Genomic DNA, 23,478 nt, shown 5'->3' with positions numbered 1-23,478 from the left:
CGGTAAATTGTTCCTAGACTACTTCAGTTTGTTTCTCTGCGATTTGCAACCGTCATGACGAAGATAGACTGGAATTTAATTCTTAAATACTTTTTCTCTTGATGCTTATGTTTGTTCGCCATATATATATTATATACTTGAAAGCGCATATTTAAATTTACGATCTCATAGGTGTCATAGATTTGCCTGAGGTCTGTAACGTAACGAGTATTTATAACTGTATTTATAACTCTACTCTTGGGGGTCTGGAAATTCAAAGGCGAGATAACGTGTTTATAATTAATGTGATGACTATGCAGCATTTGAGTATAGATAATACGAACCTACGCTGCACCTTTACTCTAAGCGACCTGGTATATCGGTGCTACTTATTTATTTATTTATTTATTTATTTTATTGCTTTTAAATATTGCTGCCAAATGCGACTACTAAGTTGACTCTTTTCATTTGGAAAACAGGAAATAAAGATACCGAAGTTAGGAGTTATACAAAAGATTGATAAAAGATTAAAAGATGATCTATAGCCAGAGAAAAGGATAAAAAGAAAGGAATAGAAGTTGAGAGCAGAAAAAAAAAATTGAAGAGTCGTTTAAAGGAAGCTGAATGAGAAGGAAGGAAGAAAAAGAGAAAAGAGTAAATTAGAGGCAATGGAAATAAAAGAATTTACGAACTGATACAAAGGGGGTAGTCGGATGAAACGCTTGGCTAACATCAGAAACTCATTAATGAATCTTTGACAATGTGAATCTTTAATATTTTAAAACTGACTTCGAAGATCGGAAATTTTACATGTTTCCATTAATAACGTTTGTAGATAGTAGGTGTTAAAAATGGACACGTCGAAGCGACATTTATCAAACGTTTTTAAATGGAATAAGTTTTTAAATTTTTGTTCCGGCGATTTCGAACGCTGCGTATAGTCATTGAAATTTGTTTTATACGTGCCATGTTGGTTTACGGTATGTTGCAAATCCCGATCACGGTGGAAAAATTCGGTTTTGAAATATAAAGTCTGAAAAGGCTCGTAAACACGAATTGCGTGATTGCGAAACTAAAATTTGTTGGTGAAACAACTGGTAGATGTATTTGAAAAAAATGGTAGATATTTTTGAATTGGTCGTAGGTCGGAATGAAACTGTTCTTCGTCGAAACAAACCTACGAAAACAAGCTGAGTTCGAATAGCAATGGATATCTGTAAAAGAGATGCTCGATTGAGAAATTGAATGGGAAAACAAGGCGATATGTGATAAATCGTGAAAATACGAAACTGAAACATTTATAAAAGATAAGAATTTATATTTTGCCATACCTGTATCCCATCTCCGCTTTAGATCAAAAGCTTCGATAAAAATTATTTGAACGATAAAGCGTTCTCTTTTGTTTCTGCATGATTTATGATCATCGATAATTTATTTCGCTTCATCCACCATATTGATCATTCCAAGTTTAATGTTCCAAAAAACATCCTTTTTTTCTATTGCAATAGTGCAATGGTCTCGCAATTTATTGCAAGTATCCAGAATTGAACCAATTCTGTCTTCAACGATTTATCTATCATAATTAATTTAAAAAATGAATATCATATAATAAACGAAAGAAATAAATATCGCATATTATCTATATACGATTCTGAATTTCGGCCAAGTACATAGCTAATTGTACAAAAAAATCCTCTTCATTTGACCATCAAACCCATGCGTTAAATGAACAGCTATCCCAACAACGTAAAAAGGCTGAAAACAAAAAAGAACGAGCACGTTTTCAATGACTCAATACCCAGCGACTACAAAAACGATAGTTCTCACTGGGATTTCACGGCACAGAACCCATTCAGCTTCAATCACCTCTCGGTGCAACAAAAATCTACGCTTTTTAAAACGCGAATCATTCAGTGTGCAGGTTATACGTATTTTAAAGTCGACCGGATCTCGCCGCCCCGCCAATCTCTAAAGAACACCTTCCCTTCTCCAAATGGCATTCGAACGTTAATTCGATGCTAACGGACATCACGCTAACGATTAAACCAAACATGGTATAAATTTCATCAGGCGCGCACTACCGTTCGTAAACAACCATCGAATCGATACCGACACATATCGATGATGTTTCAACAACTGCGCGAGAAATATCGGAAGATATCGTAACTTTCGGATTACTGATATCAATTTTCAATACGAATGTTTTCCGAGCAATAGCAAACCGATACAAACATCGAGTCAATATGTATAGTTGATACTTCATGGAAGTATCGATATCTCTGTTTATTACTTAACAAAATTATCGATACTTTATGTATTGGTTTCATACTTTACAACAGCGATTTCCAATTCTTTTCATCTCACGACACGCGTAATTTCCATGGTAGATCAAAAGGTATATCATATTTGGTTCAAGATGACACATTCACACCGGATAGCTATTATTATTATTGTTTGACAATCCGAGGGGAAAAGAGGTCAGTGCTCTTAACTAAATAGTCAGATATTACATGTTTGAAAAATATTTGAGCCCCGATTGAAAATCATGGCTTGATAAAATCGCAAATACTCGAATTTGATATTTCAGGACGCTGGTATTGATATGTGTCAGATATTGCCTCGAAAGTATGGATACTACAAAAACCTTTTCAATTGATTGACACTTCTGAACAGTAGCATATGATGCTGGACCGATAAAAGTTTTAATTACATCGCGTATTATCGAATTTTCGTTGTGAAAGAAATCGCCAATATATTAAAAAAAAAAAAAAAAAAAAAGAAGAAAAGAAGAAAATGAGAGACATATGGTTACAGGAAGAATAATTTGATAAGCTGTTCCGTATCCTACCTGATTATTGCTGCGCGCACGGTTCACTCATTTCGCGACTCTTTTATTTACTTTTCCCTCTTGTTCCTCCTGCTCCCTCTCTTTCTCTCCCCTTTTTTGCAATATCCACAAAACTCATAGACTTCCAATCTGTTTCAGTAATAACCAGAGTAAACGATCGGACGTGACGTCACTCGGTTCGAACGCCGGCAAGTCGAACGATTTGGAATTGTCGGTTTGCGTATATGTATGCCGAGTATTCTGACATGTAAAGCGGACAACAGTAGTCCAGTCCACGGCACGGCCATTACACGTTAATGTTGGACTTTGTTTGCCTTGAAAATTGATGCTCGCTATACCGGCCTCTGGTTCACCCTTTCGACCTCGTAACCACCGACTCTTGTTGCTTCTATCCTATTTTTTTCTCCTGCCTCCACCCTCGTATCCCTTCGCCGCATGTCTGTCGCGTTTTCCGCGCGCGAAACCGATACGTTTTATCAGGAATCGTTCGAATGTAAAATTCTCTGTCGTTTCATTTTGTATTTACGAGAGAGCGTGTTACCTTCAAACAGAGATATCATCCGCGAAATCTCGATGCTCGCTGTTTCGATTGATGCCAAGACCGATCTGACGCGTCGAAATTTTTTCGCCCTTATGTTTTAATGTAGCTTCCGATTACAAATTATACTTCATTTTTAACGGAATGTACAGAACGTAACATTCTGTACACCGTGGCTACGTTATTTCCGAATTTTCTGGACTCGTAAATCTCGCTTACGTTCGTTCGGAGCGTGTCAAGAATTAACTTACATAAATACGGGGACTTATATTGGGTTGGCAACTAAGTGACTGCCAACCCAATATCGTCTAATGACAAAATCCGCAATTACTTAGTTACCAACCTAATATTTCCAGATAAAAGATTTAACACGTTAACAAAATAGGATAAGTTTCACGGACTAAACAATTTTCAACGCGACGAATGACAGATAACATTGTCAGTGTAATGTTTGGCTGAAATTAGACGTTTCACGGTGTAGAAATTCATTGTTGCAACAAAATATATAAAATTGGCGTGGCAGTCAACGTCTTTATCTATTAGGGATCAAGAAATACGTAATACGCGAGATCATAATACTATACATATTTCAACTTCTTTAATCCCTTAACCTACGATTTACGTTCGAGAATTTTGGGCCGAAAACGTAAACAAGCTATTATACAGGGTGGTTGATAACTGATGGTACAAGCGGAAAGGGGGCGATTCTACGCGAAAAAAGAAGTCGAAAATATAGAATAAAAATTTTTTTTAAATTTTTTTTTTTAAATTTGTCCATCGAGACAACGATGTACAGTGAGATCCGTTATAACGTACAGCACGCGTACGGAGCGAAAATTCAAAGTCGATTTTCTCGAAAACAAAGCCTCAAACGAAAAATTTTTATTCTATATTTCCGACTTCTTTTTTCGCGTAGAATCACCCCCTTTCCGCTTGTACCACCAGTTACCAACCACACTGTATATTATATTTGGCCAGATCATCGTACTACGGGCTATGCCCGTAATATTTACGTTTGGTCCGATTATCTACTAGAGGCTATGCCCGTAATATATACGTTTGGCCCAATCATCGTACCACGGGCTATGCCCGTAGTTGAAGGTTAAGGGGTTAAATCTCGTATAATTGAAGAATCTAGACAGAAGAAACAGTGACAAAAAGTACCATTTGCAAAGGGATCCTTGAAATTCCTTTTCACAGCTACTAGGTTAGAGAAACAGATCTGAATAACGTAAATTGATCGAAGAAAAATTACAAGCGAAACGTTGCGTCAACAAATCTTTGGCCCTTAATGTGTTAAGCGACGATACGCAGAAATTGTGCAAGGTAAGATACTTCGTCATTTGCGAATTTTGGAATCGCGATGTTGCCTTTGCATCTTGGGTCTGCAACTCTCGCTGCTCGATCAATGTTCTGATTTTTATCCCGCAGTACTTTGACCTGATGTAATTTCGCTTAGCTACCATCAGACTCGAAACGTTTTATAGGTGAACAGTAAAAGATTTTACAACAGAGCCGTGCGATAAGGAATCGACTTGCGTTTAAATTTGCTTTGTCAGATTTATAGCGTACCGTATCTTCGTACTCTGCTAATTTAAATCTGCGCCGTGGTAGACGAATAACTAGAATCTTTCATAAAATTTAGCCATACCAGAGACTAGAGATCGATGATAAGTTACCAAAGCGACTTTACGACCGCATAGATAAAGTCAAAAGCGAGTAACTGCATACGTTATTGCACGATATATTTTCTCAGTTGTCGAACAGGTATTTGGTCTTTGTTACGCGCAAAACTCTAGACATATACGGGATTGGTCGTCGATCAGACGTATCGATCGTTACTATGAAAAATCGATGACTGGAAGTCGAAAATTGTAGTAACACGTTTTTGATTTACCGCGTGGTATAAGTCTTCAAAGTAGAGAAATTCTACGTAATAGTTAGGAAAGTACCATGTGTCCTACTTATGTATCTACAACGCAAATGTATTTATATATAGTGAATTGTTAGTACATGAGATTACATTGTATTAGGTTGTCCGAAAAGTTTCTTTCGTTTTATAGGATGATAATAGATGAACAATAATTTCTTATATTATTTTATTGAATTAGATATGATTCATTTCGTTATATTTCTATTATCATGTTCGTGCATAATGCAATAAATTAATATAAAACAAAAAATATTGTCCGTCTATTATTTCCTTATAAAACGAAAGAAACTTTTCGGACAACCTAATACATGAAAATTACAAAGCAAGAAAAATGATTTTTCGAGAATGAGAAATCTCTGACAAAATTATCATGAAATACTCATAGAGGATTAAAATCTAGTTGGCCAGTGTTCTACTTGCGACATACTGGATCTCATCGTTCTAGCTATTGTATCAATGTAATATAAATATACATAATCGACGCAACAAATATTAATATCGTATGTCACGTATTCTGGATAAAAATCAAAGCATACTTATATCGTCGTATAATTCGACTTGAAACACTTACCGATCGTCGTCAGCACCGTGAGAGAATATAAAAAGGCTTTGGCGAAGTTCCACTCGTATTCCGGTATCCGTCTTTCTGTCACGGTATCACTAGCGGAACTTCCGACATATGTTCCGGCGTTCTGGGTCGCTATCATGTCTTCGGTGATCCTCTTCACCAGTTGATCCTGAAAACGTGCGATTTCCTGGGCAGCCAGCCTCGTCCAGTTCTCACGGTAAAGAATATTCAAACTCTCCGTAATTATCCATATGTTTTCCACCGTCTTCGCTCGTGCTTCGTGATTAACCTTAATAGCAAAAGAAAAGAAAAAATATCCTCATTAAAATAATACAAATACAGTTTGGCGAAAATATGTTTCAAGTACGTACGCGGTTACGCAACGTTGCAGATTTAAGGAAAGGAACAATCGCGTGGAAGGAAAATTTTCATTGGAATTTATCAGCGTCGAAGAATAACAGCGCATGATAGATATGGATAAAACGAAGAGAAACTGGAAATATCTTTTCCACCCAGAAGACTCTACGGAACGAGTATCACTTTAAAGAAGGAAGAAACTAGTTGGCGACGACCAATCGATAAAACTTCGTTGAAACGGAGCACCAACGCTAGAACGCACCGATAATTCGATTGATTCAGGTTCACTGAGGTCATCTCAGGTAGGAAAACGGGATTCTGATCAAAGATGCAACGATAAGTCGAAATTCCTTACCGTTTCGCTTAAGCGATAATTGGGAAAAAAATCAAATACCGTCATGCTTATTTAAAGCAGCGCGTCATCGCCAACATTACACGCGAGTAACGTTAATGCAATGGCATTGATTCAAACGCGGATATAGTTCTTTTCAAAAGAAAGATCAATTGCTAATTGGATGATTTTTCGGTAAAGTCTTTTCGATTGTATCTTTACCGTTAACCACTCGATTTATTGCCTGTGTATTTTTCAGTAAAAAATATTTTGTACAAAATAGTTCGATGGGCAAAAATTCCGATATCATGAAAAAATTTCTCTGAAATCTATAGAATGAAAAGCAGCAAAATGGTTTCAAATGGTCGTAACAGCAAGTAATATAAGATTTATCTAGCTTTAATTTATGAAACAGAGCTCGAGAGAAACAGCGTTCGTTCGTAACAGCGTGAATCGTTACGTGGCAAGTGACAAATATTCAAGCCATGTGAACCGTAAAAATGCAACAATGAAAGGCAAAATGAAAAAAAAAAAAGAAAAAAGCGGGAGGAAAAAAAGGGAAGAAATACCGCCGGGTGGAAATCAATAGTTGTGCACTCACTTGCTTTAGCCAAGCGGTGGTATTCCGTCTGGTAGGCTGATTCTCTGCTATTGTGGTAGCAAGTGTCCTTTGTTGTATCCCGGCATCGGTACCGCCCTCGATGGCAAGGAAGATGAAGCTACCCAGCAAAGTGTAAGCCACGAGGAGGGCACATATTCCAAGGTTTATAATACAACCTTTGAGAAAGGAGTGCTGGCTGGCCTTGTCCGGCACTCCGCCGAAGCAAAGGCACCTCACTTGTCTCGACGGATGTGTTTTCGAGCGGTCCGATGTGGACCTCTTCAAGGACGATGTATTGCCATTGTTCGCGGGCTTGAAGCCCTCGTAAGCTCTGTAATGTCTCGCGCTGTCCTTCTCCATTCTATTTTTTCCCTTCCTACCGGATCACCCAATTCTGTCCTCTGACTATCATTTGTCGAACTGTACCTTAGCACGGCCTGTCGTTCGCATTTGTCAGCTCGGGTCGCTGATAGAGGGAACCGATGGCGAGGAAGAGAAATAGGGAGATAAGAACGGCCTTCTAATCTTCTTCGAAATCCCTCGAGCTGACCTCGCGTGAAAGTCGTAACGTCACTCCTCCACGGTAAGAGTAAAACGATCGTCTTTCCTTTCTTATATTTGTGTTCGATACCAACTAGAGATCATCCGGCAGGTTGTCGGGCCGATTTTTTCTCCTAGAAATACGAACGACTCGGTGGGCATACTCGAGTCGTGCAATTTACTTGGACGCGATCGAGTCGTTGACATTGATCGTGGATAGCTTTCTCGACGATTTTCTACGCGATCGTCTGCGCGATCTCCGCGAATCCATTCCTTTTAACGGTATCGCGTAAATAAAAGTCGTCGAAGCGTCGGATTCTTCGTTGCGAACGAGTCGCGGTTCGAAACACTCCATTGGGCACGCGGTACAGTAGAACGCTGTGAACGACTCGCGCTGAAATGTTTATGACAGAAACGTTTAAACCAGGCTCGAAAGTTGCTGCTTTCGAAATAAAAGGACAGTCGTGACGGGATGACGGGATACTCCGATTACGGTCACCGCCAATTTTTATTATCCTCTTAGAAAATGGTCGTTCGACGGAAGCAGATCACGAAGGGATTTCGTAGGATCCGAGGGAACGTTCGATCGTATGCGAACCGGGCACTCCCGTCATTTTTCTAGAGGACGGCTGTCCTGACTGGAACGCGGCCCGGAATTCTATGGACAAAATCGATGTTTGAGATATTTTCTGGGATATTAGTTCTACCTCGGGATGAGGCTCTCTATCGAGAACGAAATCGAAAGGCTCGATCCTCGTTTTCGGGGATATTGCCCTCTTAAGGTACGCATACGTTTAAGAGATATTTATGGGTGCCGGTGCAATAACGTCGAACTCGATCTTATTAAAGAATCCGCCGACGTTATGCAACGCATAATTCTGCTTTACGAGCCTTAAGAGCGTTGTTCAATTTCAACATCTTGCCATCGGTTAGGCGATGTTTTACCGTGCTTGCCTGCAATTTGCGATTATCCTTTGCGACCAATTTTTCCTTCGGTGGTCCCTCCTGTCTTTGATACGTCGTTAAACAATTTCAATTTTGAAACTGTCGTTCGAGTCTCGTGGAGAAGGGGCGATGTTCGTACAGTATCGAGTTGTCTCTCGACGACGCGCGTACCAATCGATTAAATCCGATCCGGTGTCACGAACGGAAACCACGACACTGCGACACACGTAGGAGCACTTCCCCTACACGACGACGACGACGACGACGACGGCGACGCCTTTTTCTCTGTTAGCGGTAAAATGGAAACTTAAATAACGGCGTAGAGTGAATTCCAAGAGTGTCTGCATGAGTCACTTAAACTTTTCTTCGTACCGGTTGAATGTAAAGCTATCAGTTCCTGCTTTTCCCATTCTCTCTCTTCTTTCGCTCTCTCGTTTCTCGCTCTTCTTCGCTCTCGTCCGCGAAGAAAAGATGGAAAAGAGGAAACGTAGCCGTGAGTAGAGCCGCGAGATGCAGACGGAAACGCAACCGGCAAGCAAGTGGATGACAACTTCAAGGCTTCATTCTGACAAACAAGATCTCCGGAATAAGTATTCTCGATGCATTTCGCGGCTGCGTGGTCCTGCGTTTCGCACGAATCTTTCACGATGCGCCTCGTTATCGTTTATCATCCTCGTTGCATTTATTTATTTCTTGCTTCCTCCTTTTTCCTTCTAGTTTCGTTCGTTCGGTCGTAGCTCGTCGATTTAACGCATCGTCGGCTCACGTGCAGGAGCAAAACTCACCGCGAAAAGCCGCTTAACTCGGTCACACTCGATCCGCTAATTTGCTCGTGTCCTGTACGTCGTGCCATCCTCGTGTATTCATTCCAGAGCTTGGCGAATAAATCAGCGGACCGCGACGCGCGAACCTGGCGACGTTTTCCTCTCGCACGATCGAGGTAATCTGCAAACAAAAGCAAGAAGGTTGAATTCGTTGAATGGATTTTATACTTGCTTTTCTTTGTTCTGCAGCAGAGTGCTGTTAAAACGCTTAATGTTTCAATATACGAGTCGTCTACATCTATGTTGACCGACCCCATAAATTAAAACGCATAGAAGAATGAGAATCGAAAATATTATTTTTTAATTCTTCCTTAGAATTTACGATTATTCGTGTTATCTCCTTGCGACGAATAAATTTATAAAAATAACCATAAATAATAATTCCGTATCTGGATAATGCGAAGATGGATAAACCCTATAATAAGCGTAGTTGATCAGTTTGGCTTCTGAGAGGCTCTTATCGAGAAAAGAAACTAAATGATAAAATTACAAATCAATAAATACATTAAATATATTTCCGTTTGGATTACGTTTCCTTTCAATAGCGTATGATATTTTCGTCGTAGAAAGAGGCACGCGTACGCAACTATCGGTAATAAAACCGCGATTCTGTCGATTATTAATATCACGATTTTATTATTCGCCTTTATTCAAAATGTTGATGCTGCGATCCTCGCTGCGATCGTCGAAGAATTTCGATAGCTCTGTGTTACGACGATATTAAAAATACCACGGAAGCGTTGCTAGATTTCAACAGTGACGCCAGAGCCGTCGCTATACATTTCTGTATAAGGTACAAAATCTTCCGTGGAATCTTCGAATTTAAATATCACTGAACATCGAGTCGCTCACAGATCCTGAATCACGCGTGGATATCAAGAACTCCAAGGGCTTTAAACCGGTTGATCTTGCGATGCATTTATGGATGTCGAAGCCTGGAGAAATCGCGCTATACCCGTCACGGTTTCCGTTTAAGACGAATCGACTTTTCCTCTCCCTTGATTCACCATGCCGGCCGTACTTCCCTCCATTTTTATCCGGCAACCTTCCTACGCTTTCTTTTGTACGATCTCGCGAGTTCTGTATTAGTGGATTTGAGGATGATCATCGATTATGGTCCCTCCGCTGGAAGGTTCTCCGGTAACCGAAGGAGGCACACGAGGCAACAGAAATTCCAAAGAACTCCTCCACGATTTCCCAAAGGGCCTGCCTCGATAATTCAACGTCCGGCGTCCACCTCGAATTCAACTGTCTTCTCCGGTATATCGAACCCATTGTGGCTAGTGTTGGATCTCTGATTCTCCACGAAATGTGATACGGCCGGTACAGCCGTCAAAAAAGAAAAAAAAAGATACAGTCTATGAAGTTACGTTGCACCGATCTTTAGCAGTTTCCCTTTATCTACTACCTTCGTTTTTATATAATTGGAGGAAATACGAAGCTGATTTGTCAGACATTATATTCCGTTGGAAAACGATGAAAAATTATTCGTCATTTTCGCGATAAAAATCACTGGTAATCTCGTTGATATTAATCTCGATACAATCTCTTGAATTAATCTCTATCGAGAAGCGATGGAACGAACTTAACGAATCGATGAGCGAACGCCACTTAAAATCAGGAATAACAGCTTTGGGAAATTAATGCAGATTATTGGAAAACCAATTTCAAAGACAAATTTTATAAACCTAATAAGAGGCGAATGCTAAAAATTATGTATTTCTCTAAAATATATGTTACAGGATGTATCGGAATGCTTAGTAAATATCACGTAAAATTTGGTATTGCTGCTTAGTATACAGATACAGTCTATTCATAGATACGGTCAAATATAAAAATCTAAATTCGCAACAAAAAAAAAGGTTGAAAAGTAATTTTACCTCGTAAGCAAATGGATCGACGACGAGTAAAAAGATTCTTCGACTTTTCAGTTTTCCTATCGCTATCGTTTACAGGAGAGATTCGAGCTAGTTAACAGTAGTAATTTTATTCCCTCGATTCCTCTGTGGTTTCGACGCGCGTGAGCCGAACCTTTCAAAATTCGATACCAGCGATAAAACCTGTTTCGCTGGTTTTCTTCTGAAAACCTCGGTTTTTGAAAACCCCGATACCCGTAGAGGAACGTTTCCAAGGATTTAGCGTTCGCCAGGCTTCTTTTCTACTCGGCACCTGGAAACCAATGTAGTGCACAACCGAGCATTCGCAGACACGCGCAGCCGTATTTGAACAGGAAAATTGGCCGCATCCAGTTACCGATTCGCGTCCCGAGCAAACAAACGGCCACAAACACATCGAAACCCGATCCCGCAAACATAAAAGAAGAGACAATGAATTTGAACTCGTCGGATACTAACTCGATGCTAATTTATAGTCTGTCCTGATCGATGTTCTCGATCTTGCTTTTTGCAGGCGGAGAAACGGTCTGCCTTGAGAACAAACTATCGAAGCAGACTCGCGATCGTAAATCGGCCCCCGCGACGGCGCTTCCATGGATCCTCACCTTTTCCACTTCCGTTCCGATTTTCAACCCGTTCCACACCTATTCTCTCGCCTTTCTCTTCGTTTTCTGCCTTTACAGCCCGTTTACGAACATCCTTGTGTATCCTCGTAAACGAGCGATAGTTTCTTACCCTTTTCCTTCCTCCTTCCTTTATTGCGAACGATCGAAGACGACTCGTTCCAATTTTATGGTTTATCGGGGCTCAGGACCTAGTCGAACCAGGGCCAAACGATTCAGGGTTATTTACATTGATTTATGGGATTCGTAACACCTTTTACAAAGCTTTAACCCCTGAACGTGCAATTTTTGTCGACCAAATCGGTGCAAGATTTTTATTTCGCTAGAGTTATTTCTCGGCTATATAATAATTACGTCGTGGATATTTATGTAAATATATATTTTTCTCAATATAATTGAGAAACTACAACTTGGATAAAAGAATTATTTTGTCCGTTAAACGTTATAAAGGTTACTGTACTTTGAATATTTTATACATGTTTGCATATTACGTGCATTCTATGGATTTTCACACCTACAAATTTTTCACAAGCGAGTAAAACTCCGCAATTCGACTAATGATATCTACATCGTTCCGTCGTTCTAACGATGCACCTTGCGTTCTTCGCACAGTTAGGTGCAAAATACGACGTGGAACGTTGTTCACATGGAAATAATATAATACATTTCTCAACGTTGACATCTATTTTTATCAAAGCACGTACTTATCAATTTTTTCTAACTTCGTTCGATACTCATCTTGCTGGCGAAATTTCTAAATTCCTCGCCCTTGTTCTTAGATCTCCGGATGTTCTTTCAGACAACTTACGTAACAAGGATAGCTATCCTTGGCATTCGCTTCGACATTTTGTTAACACTGCCTCTCTCTCGTACGCAAAGCGATCCCAGCATACTTTCCTAACTTCCTAAATTGGAGTGCACCTCCGAACACCTCCGCTTCCTCCGCCAACAGTCGAGTATTCGTCTTTCGACGCGACGAATGCCACGACGTACCGACCTTAAAATTGCATGTCGGCTGCGTTTTACCTCCGAGAACTTCCACCATCGGAGATTGCGCCGCAGCTGGCTCGTACATTAGCATTTATAACCAATTTCCAGCGAGAATCGGGAGATAACTGGCTCAGAGCGTCGAGTGCACCTACCGACCAGTTCATCGTTGAGAATCATGGCCGTGTGACTTTATGGGGGTTGGCGTCGTTCGCGGAAACGGAAAGGGAACCGGCGGTGACCGCGCGTGCAAAAGAAAAACGAAAGGTAGAAAGAAACGTGGAAGGCACGGAAAGGGGAAGACGGCATAGCAGGTAGACGATAGAAGGGAAGCAAGAAGGGTGAAATGCAATTTCTCCGTTCGGCGCTTCTACGCTGGCGGGAGAACCACCTGTGCTCGTCTCAGCGACTTTTAAATTCGTACCATTGTCGGTTCTATTTGCTGAAAAATGTTTATTCAATTCCGTTTACCGTCACTGCAAGATATTTACCCGGTCGCTTTTGCTCGAATAGCCGCGTCGCACCACTACAAGCAATGGGAATTGGATGAGGCTGAGATGCGAGGTGGATGCTGGTGGCTTCGGGGGTGGTGAGCACAGATAGAGGATGACAGACAGCCGAGAGAGAAAGAGAGGTAATTTCTCGCTAAGCAAAGTGGAGAAAATTTTCTAGCAAATAGAGCAACGCCAGGTAAGTGTCAAAATAGCTTTGGTTTATGAGCACGCGATACGACTTTTTAAACCCCTATCTGCTGACTATACCGAATTCGATATCCGGCTGGTTGCCAGTCTTCCCTCTATCTATTTTTATTGTGATAAACTTACGACAGCACCGTATCCGAGATATCATTCTCTATCGATAGGAGAGAATAGGGCAATTTCTTTTGATTAAATTTAAAAACGACTGAGAATATTTTATTAAGCGTGGAAAGATTCGAAAGAAAAAATTGTTAATTTTAATAAAATATCGCGTGCTAAAAAAATTAAACCAATTAAAGAATGAATAAATTTCTCGGTTATCTGGACTCGTCTGAAATAAACATTTATGCGAATCAATAAATTATAGATGTGATAAATTCGTAGTAGCCTTCGATGTTCCGCTTCCATACGATAGAACGAAAATGGAGTAATATTAGCTTTTGTCTCGATTTCCCTTCAAATTTGTACGATTTCGTACAGCGACCAACGAAATCACAGTCGGCGATGGAAAATTTATGGCAGTGGCAATACAGGCAATCGAAAATTTCATTAAGCTGGCACCGTCATGATATTCAAACTAGTCGGGATCAATGGAAAATAGGGTATACACATGGTGATACAATGTGGCCCGTTTTGAATTTAAAGCACTTATTGTGTTTCATAAGATTTTCCTCGAATTATTTCCATATTTCCTGCTTCAACGCTTTTGTTAAACCGTTTTTCGTCGATGGCGTTAATATAATTGTTCCAAATCTAATCATTAAAAATCTATTAAAATACGCTGTCGACCATAATTACGGCACTCGTTGATGGTACAAATTGAATGTTTTCTACTACTTTTATTTTTTACTTATTTTAGTATTTTACGGTTTTGTTCGCATCATATCTGCTCTTGATGTAAAATACCAAAAAAAAAAAGTAAAATTCATTGAAATTTTCCAGCAAATGTAACGTAGTAGGTGTTTTAATATTTAAGATTATTTAAGGTTTTAATAAATAAGGCGTTTAGAAACTAGATAATGTACGGTTGTGATAAGAAAATGAAAAAGAGTTTCAAACAAAGCGACCGATTTTTCAATTGTTATCGACGATGCTTGCAGCTGTGACAATCTGAAAGACTACGACCTTTAATCAAGATTCTCGAACTAATTAGGGCCGCGTTGCGTCGTCGCCTGTTCATTGGCAATTGCCGTGTTATAATCTTGCTCGTAGAGCTAACGACATCAGCACGTGAGCTACAGTCCTTGAATGTAGATGCATGATGCTGAGGTGTCGTTAATTACGGGAATTCTACAATTCAAATTAGCGACATACAGCCTGCCTTTCGACGAGGCTCATTATGCATCCGCCCAGAGAAAAAGAACAGATTATCTAAAAAGCGAAAAGGATAAATCTCTTCAAACAAAATGAAATTAAGTTAAAATAAATTAAAGTTAAATCAGTCGAATGTAATGTAAAAATGTCTACTAACAATCGTTAAGAACACATCGATAAAAACTTCAAGAAAAGAGCAGAATATCTAAAACGTGAAGGAAAGAAGTATTTTTAAACAAAAGTAAACTACTGATCAAATGTAATTTAAATTCCTACGAATATTGATAAAGAACGCTTCGACGAATGCTTCGGCGAAAGAACAGATTATCTAAAAAATGTAAAGAATTAATTTCTTTAAACAAAATTAAATTACCGATTAAACGTAATACAAATTCCTGATACTAATAATTACAAAGAACATTCCGACTTCGACAAGAACGCTTCGCTAAGAGAACAGCTAAGAGAAAGGACAGATCTCTTTAAGCAGAATTAAATTACTGGTTAAAACGTAAATTTAAAAAATATTAAATAAATTTCTACGAATGATCGTTAAAAACACTCCAACAGGAACCGAATTTTGGGTCGATCAAGAGTCGTTGGATGCAACCAGTTCGATTGATAAACCAAGCCCAAACGAGTCGTTACTCGAAGTACTTGCATTTGTAACCTTTTTACGAAAGTCCATTCGGTTAACCTCGGAGGCATTCGAACAAGAACTGAACGTGATGAAACATCGTTAGACGTCGACTGGGAAAGGAAGGACAAAAAACTATCGCACTTGGACAAATAACGACGATACATTCCTCGCAGCTGTTTGCCAAACTTTATCACCATCGTTTCGGTGCACACGAGCGCATCGATATTTCCGCACGTACACCGTACCATGCATTTACACGTGTGCGAAAGCCATAAGCAGGTGGAACAACGTCGAGAAAAAGTGTCGCAACTTGCAGACAATTTCTGTTGTTTCACGTAGCCGTTCCTCTGTTTTCAAGCTTCTAAACGGCAGAAACAACCGCGTATGGAATAAAAGGAGACAGAGACAGTTGGGTTATTCGGAAGAACCGAGAACCACGAACAATGTAGCGTTAGGTAAGTGGTATTGATCCATTATTGTGTTCGCGACCACGGATCTTCGTGCTCTCGGCCAGAACACGGTTTTCTGTGAATTTCGAAGCGAGGTTTCGGGCCAACTTCAACTACAATGGGAAGTGGAATACTTGCGTTATACTTGGCGGAATATTTGCAAGCGTGTAGGTAATAGATACTCGACAAAAATATCCTCGAATATGACAAAAATATATCGAGATACGGAAATATGGTTTTCAGGCATGAGAAACTTGTTCAAGCAAATGATTGTATATAAAATATTGTAGACGTATTTTATTTTCTTCTTTAAAATCGCAAGAAAACGAGACGATTCAGGAGGAAAGTGCGTTACGCGTTGCATCTTTATATAAACGCGTGCATAATAATTCCAGGTTACGAGAACGATAATTTGCATTCCGTTACGTGAAAATTGATATTTACGTTCGCGGTAATCTAGATTTCTTGCTCTATTCGTAATCTCTCGGATAAAATAACAGGACCTACGTGGACGTCGAAAACACAAAATAAGGGGGCAATAGAGTAAGAATTATTATGTTTCTTAGCTTTTATTCGTCATTACGATGTGTAAAAAAGTCTGGAGGTAAAATGAATTCAGAGATTGCAGAAGAAAATAAATCCTTTAAAAATTTGTCGAAAGAACAAAAGATGGGATGCTCTTCGGTTAAAATGAAAAGGACAATGACGCGAGATTCAGGAACCGGCATAAAGAAAAGCAGGAAAGAGCAAAGATAATAGAAGCGGAGATAACAACATGGCATACAAGATGGTTGCGGAGCGTGAAAAAAAAAAAAGAAAAAAATAATAATCTACGACTTATGACATTCTTTCAAAATGGTGTGCTTGCTTTCTCGTATACAACCTGGTGAATATGGGCACAACGAACCGATGTGTAACGCTGCAAAATGGAACAAGGTTGAAATTTGTGTTCCGAGATGAAATTCCCTTCTGCACGTAACCAACGATACTTGCGAAGGCGTATCCGTTCGGGAGAGTCCTTTCTCGATTTAGCTTGTTAGAGAATGCGGTTACGCGATGGCATCAGACGAGAGCGTATGCTCGTATTTTCCAAAATTAGCGATGCAAGGAAGCTTACTTCGTCCTGAAAACTCGTTCCAATTTTTTCCGGATTCCTGTCTGGTTAAGATTCTCGTCAGCTCTCGACGAACAGACGTTCCTGTGTACAATTCCGTTCAAACTGATAAATATCGATTAGTATCGAGCAACGTCGTGGAATTTATGAAATTCTTTGGACTGTTGTAAAAATGTACAACTTTTTTCAACGAAATATTGTTCCTTGCCTCTGTAGCAATATATTTCCTTTCTTCTTTTGCATTTATAATATTTACAGTCTAATACCATAATATTAATAAACAAATACTAATTTGATAGGATAAAATGCAAAATAGAAGATAATAAACGAAAGAAGACAATTGATTTTGTAAACGCGAAAACGTGATTGTTTATCAGTACAAAAAATTGATTAAAAATGATTGCATGGCTGTGTCTCGCGCAATGGTTTGGCGTCTGAATATTTTCGGTAAATTTTCTAACTTGAATATTTTGTAAAGCGAAGTTTCATTTCATTTTCAAGAATTGCGATACGTATGTGAAGCTTATGAAAAGAAGTTGTAAATTGTATGGATTAGAGGGGCAGCGTAAATGTAAACCGGCGCGTGTGTGTAGTACCAGACTAATTAGAAGTTAATTGCCGGTATAAATGTTATACTATTTACCATCGGCGCGCTACATTACACACGGATGTTACGTTGTAGCATGTAAACGTGAAATTATTGGCCGACCGCTCGTCGATGTCACATTAATGCGCGCTGGATCTTGTCAAGCGACAGTGACTATCGCTATTAGTTCTATTACAAAGAGTTGCCAAACCACGTCAGTTTATCGTGTGCGTTACCTCTATTCGTATCGACACATAATCGGTAACTGAATTTTGTTGATAAACGTTTCAGCAGATTATTTGAGTACTCGACAGTCTACAGTCGAAACCACTTAACACGTGGCTGATTTCATAATGCATAGCGACATTCTAAAGGCTACTGATCCGGAGTTATTAATGTATTTGGATTATAATTCTATTTCCCGTTTAATTCCATACGAATAGAAACAATTCTATCAATTTTTCACCAAAAATATTATGATTTTCTATTGCCCCTTTCTATTCAGAAACTTTTCTATCTTTGATTTGAAAAGATAATATTGCACGTACCATCGTGAATAAACTGCGGATTTTTATGTATTTATAAGAGATTTGAAATATTAAGACACATAATACGAAGACATATATAGGGTATACAAAATAATATTAATTAGTGGTTAAACTGTTTGGTTAATGTTAAATTTCTAAAAGTTTACTTGCGTTATAAAGTATAATAGAATTGTAGTTTATCATAGTTATCGGTGTAATAGACCAAGCTAATAAGTTTAGATTCAGTATAAATCTACAGGTCAACAGAAGATGATTGATTCGTATTCTAATCGTTGCTAGAGAGCGGATATACAGGGTGGTTGGTAACTGGTGGTACAAGTGGAAAGGGGGTGATTCTACGCGAAAAAAGAAGTAGAAAATATAGAATAAAAATTTTTCGTTTGAGGCTTTGTTTTCGAAAAAATCGACTTTGAATTTTCGCTCGGTACGCGTGCACTTTATCACGTCTCGTTATAACGGATCTCACTGTAGATTTTTAAAAAAATAAAAAAAAAAGAAAAAACAAATTTTTATTCTATATTTTCGATTTCTTTTTTCGCGTAGAATCACCCCCTTTCCGCTTGTACCACCAGTTACCAACCACCCTGTATAACATAGCAATCAATCACCAGGTATAAAGTAGGAATAGTGGAAAAAATAGACGAAAAGAGCTGAATCCCGTGTAATTCGCAAGGACAATAGTCATGTTGAAGTAACTACTTCAAGAAAAACTCTACATCTTTATTTATGTATATCCGTGACCTGGAGACTGCTATTACGCAGAAATATTCTAAATAAGGAAAGGTGCATATTATTGTATCCTTGAATATACATTATGTTTTGGGTTGCAAGGTCTAGAAAGAAAGGAACTAATAAACAGATTTCTATTTATGTTCCCTGTAGTCTCTAGCGAAAGCTATAAGCTTAACTTTTTTAGTAATGTCCTTTCGCTATAAACATATGAATAAATATAAATAAATATATGTGCTCCCTATAATTCCATTGTCTAGTAACACTAAGAGAGTAAGGATCTGAATCAGCATATAACTTATACATTATACTTATACCTTTAATTATTTCAATATACTCTTCTATTACAAATTCATCCACTCGTTCTTCAATCAGACAATCTCAACCTCAACAAGTCAAAACACCGAAGATATTATCTACTTATAAAATATCCAAAGTATAGTGCTTCCTGTAATACTCGATAGATAAAACATCCTCTAATTGGGTTCCATTTTCCTTATTACTATATTCTCAAAAATATGAATTTGCACGGAAATGCGCAGTCTAGTTAGGAATCTGGTGAAACTTCCAAGATTAGGACGCTATCGAGTTTCCTAACTCCGTAATTTCGATAACGGAAACGACCGGAGATATTAAACAAGATTGGAATCCGATCATTCGATCTGCATCGTTGTAACTAACAACAACAAAAGAGGGAACGCGTTCCGTGGCAGGTTTTTCCATTTAAGTGGTATTTCCCGTTTATGGGGCGGGCAAATCGGCCCGGTAATTTCTGATGTAAACGCAACGCGGCGTTTACTATAAACGGGGAGAGAGTGTTATTGGACGGCGGGAGTCTCGGTCGGTGGCCACAATTGGTCGAATCCCGGCCGCTCGCGAAGAGTCGGCAATTCGGTTCAGTTTATTAGCAGGCTATGCTCAATTATCGTCGGTATGACAATAATTTGCTCTCGTTTGCAGAGGACCCCTGGCCGTGCAAACCTGCCGAATCAGCCGGTGGAATTAACCGAATGAATTCGAATTGTCCGGCACGTCGATCGATTCGTCGTCTCTCAGAGCTCCGTTGCTCATATTATTCTAGATGCAACGTCGAAATTGACCTACGTCCACGCGTTCGCTTGTGTCGCTGCAGGCCTCCTTCATTAGCGGAAGTAAGCCGAATTACGTGCTCCGGATTGCGTTTGAAGCCGCGCGCCACCAGGTCCAGGCTCGTTACGACGCCACCACCGAGAAATTCGTTAATTCGGCATTACAAAACGGAAATTAATTAGATTTTCCTATATAACGGGAGAATCGCTGCGCGGTAACACAGACGCTCGCGAAACGCTGACGATAGACGCGGCTGAATCGGATTCTGTTTATAGCTGGCGCTGTTGTTAACGCCGATTCAAGCCGCAGTTTGAATAACGCCATTAAGTATATCGAATATTCTAATTGCACTTCTATTAGAATTGTATACTCATGGATTAGAGTCGTGGTTAAACAGGGAGCACGGTCAAAAAGAAAGAAACATGGTACGAATCTATTGGAAATCCTATTCAAACTCGTGATTAAATAAGAAAGCTTGTTATTTTCACGAAATATAAAACGTGAGAATCAGATCGACCCCGTTTTAGTTTCAATAATAAATATTATACCGATGAACTATTTAGACCGCGGATTTTTATTCGTTCGTGAAAAACGTAAAATCACAAAAATGTACGAGGCGTACGTATAAACGTAAAAAATATTTAATGCGAAATATTTGCTAGAACGTATAAAATCCACGTAATGTGTAAAAACATAAAAAAAAAATATTCAGAGTTAAGTAGGTACTTGTTACGATATTTAATGGGCGAGATAAATGTTTACGTAGACCAAGTTTCCTTAGTTATGCTAATACAAGCACGAACTTGCATAAAAATCCGCGATGTAATAATAATAACTATCGTACCAATGAACTAATTATACAGGCTGTTTCAGCTGTTCGAATTTCATCGAAATGATCTGCCATACTAGTCGACTAAATATCGAATGAGAAAAATGCTGTTATTGAGGAATATACGAAGAATCGAATCTGAATGAAATTATTCTAAATCGGAGATTTCATATTCCACGATTATAGCATATGTATTACAACATCGGAACATTGATTTCGTTCTCGGAAACGATGTTCCAAAGATCTCGTTCAAGCTGCGATATCCGTAATCGTAGATAATGACGTATTTTACCCCTCGCAATTCGAAGCGTACGATTCGCGATTTTCTTCGCTCCTTCGCTCTTAACGTCTATACGATAGGTGGGAACGATTTCGAAATATCTCGAAACTTTATCGAAGCTTTTCTGTTCACTCGAAGCGCGAAAAGCGCTGTACGAGACACTTGAACGATTTCACCCGCTGTGAAACTTTCATTTTGTCGTTCCACCGACGGAAAGTGCCGCAAAAGCAGAGAAAAAACCGAATTGGCGAAAGAAGAGGGAACAGGAAAGTTTCATCGAAGGAACAGAGAAGCAGAGAAATTACCAGCGAATGGCGAATTGTTTTTAGAACAATTTTTAAAACGGCTTGTTAAAACGGTAATTCTTATTTCACAATTTTTTTTTATTTGTACATATTTATTATTTTGGCTTTTTTTCTATCGCAGTAATATCGCCGGGATCATAAACGGGAAAGAAATGAATTTGTACCTATTAATATCGTTCTCCATTGCTTGTTGAGATAAAATGCGATGAAAGAAAGCTCATTACTACCTCAGCGATATTATACTCTTATACCTTAATGTCAACGAGCCGAATGTCGAGGAAAATGTAATTTCAATTCACTCGCTTAAGAAAGAGATTGACTTTTCATTATAGGCAACTGGTCAATTGTAAAATCACAATTCTACCCTTTCTCTTAACAAGCCCCGTTCTACTTCGAAAGGAATTATACACAAATATTACAATTTTACATAGAAATACTTTCTAAGATGTGTCCAGAGGATTAAGAGATTTCTCAAGCGTTTCATTCCTTTCAACGCTTTTCGCTGCGACAAATAACGCCGAGGAACAATAAACCATCAGATTCGTGTAAAAATAGAAACGTAAACGTGCGCACATAAATTCGGAGAAAATCCTAGCTACGTTCCGAGCAAGGTTTCTTACGAAGTAGAAATTTTATCCAGAGAACCAACATTTCAAATATCCTTCCTATCGTTTTTCTTTCCATCGAGCGTTTCACGTTCGAGAAAATCAATGGACGCGTCTTCTATAATTTCGAAAATAAAGAAACCTGACGATCTCGCAGAGAACAGAGGCAACTTCTACCAAACTAGTGACGTGAATTTCTTCTTATTCAAGGTATTTGAACATAATCCTACCCGGTGGATCGATTCTCTCCGTCGTCCGTAGAAAAAGCGTTTGATCAGGAATTCAGAGGACGCGATGAAGTTTTCACGGAATAACCAGATAGAGATGTATATTTACTGATATTCGACGAAAAATTTATAGAAACGAGCGTCCCTGTTGCCTGTAAAACTTCGTTTTCAACTTTTCCCACGTATCGTCAGCTACTTGGCCTGTTATTGCGCTTTCAAACGATTCCGCGTGTTCGGAGTTACAAAAATATTTATTGCATTACCGCGTAAACCGAGTCAACAGCCGTGAAACCAGGACCGTGCATCGACGTGAACGTGTAAGTGGTGAACTGGCGTGTTAAAGCCAGCTCAGCTACTGAATTAATATTTCCTGACACTCATATATCTTCCAAACCACTTTTGCACAATATTTTATAAAGTTAAACTTGCCACACATGGATCATAACAGTCAGAATTTAATCGATGATGTTTCATTAGATTCGCATATTGACCATCATGGTTATCATCGGTAGCCTAAATTTATCGTTACTAAATTTTCTGCAGCGATCAAAGTAAGATAAACTTCATGAACCTGGCAATTCTCAACGATACTAATGACCGACAATGGATCGCAAAAATATTCGTACTCTTGTCAGAAAACGCTTTTAGGTTTATATCGTAATGAATTGTTGAATGAAAATTAACGCTGTAATGAGACGCGACTGCTATAATTACGTTGGCAAAATTTGAACTGGATCTGAAAGTCTACATAAAATTTGCAAGATACATACTGCAAGCTTACAGTTGGTGAAAAATTAATATACCGCATGAATAATTGCTTCAAACACAATACAAACAACATACAAAAGATATTTAAAATGATTTCACGGAATACGGAGACTCATTAATATTATGAACGATTGCGTGTTTAAATATTTTTCTGATCTCTACAAAATATATATCTGTATTAAATATGTTGAAGATGACATATGCAGATGCGTTAGTTATAAGAAATAGTAACTAGAGGATGATCCTGGTTACAACCGATAGATTTAATCGATAGGCTTAAGATGCCTTTTTGTTTTTATCCCTAGATTTTTTGTAAGATTTTGTGTGATAG

At 38.8% G+C, this 23,478-nt stretch overlaps 1 protein-coding gene across 22 annotated transcripts in view; it reads right to left on the bottom strand.

Moving 5' to 3' along the window:
- LOC138179868 (TWiK family of potassium channels protein 7) overlaps positions 1-23,478 on the bottom strand; it is a 322,181-nt gene that overhangs the window by 51,110 nt on the left and 247,593 nt on the right. For all 22 annotated transcript variants that reach the window (XM_069113087.1, XM_069113092.1, XM_069113090.1 and 19 more), the window contains 2 exons: positions 7,156-9,585; positions 5,870-6,155 (listed from right to left, as the gene is read on the bottom strand). In XM_069113087.1, the coding sequence (XP_068969188.1) occupies positions 5,870-6,155; positions 7,156-7,515 (646 nt within the window). In that variant the 5' untranslated portion in view covers positions 7,516-9,585. The remainder of the gene's footprint in view (positions 1-5,869; positions 6,156-7,155; positions 9,586-23,478) is intronic.

The sequence above is a fragment of the Bombus flavifrons genome, chromosome 5, assembly GCF_040668555.2.
Source record: "Bombus flavifrons isolate JBK064 chromosome 5, iyBomFlav1_principal, whole genome shotgun sequence".
In the NCBI taxonomy this organism is placed as follows: Eukaryota; Metazoa; Arthropoda; class Insecta; order Hymenoptera; family Apidae; genus Bombus; species Bombus flavifrons.
Note: the sequence above shows the minus strand (reverse complement) of the source record. Positions and strands in the feature narration are given on the sequence as shown.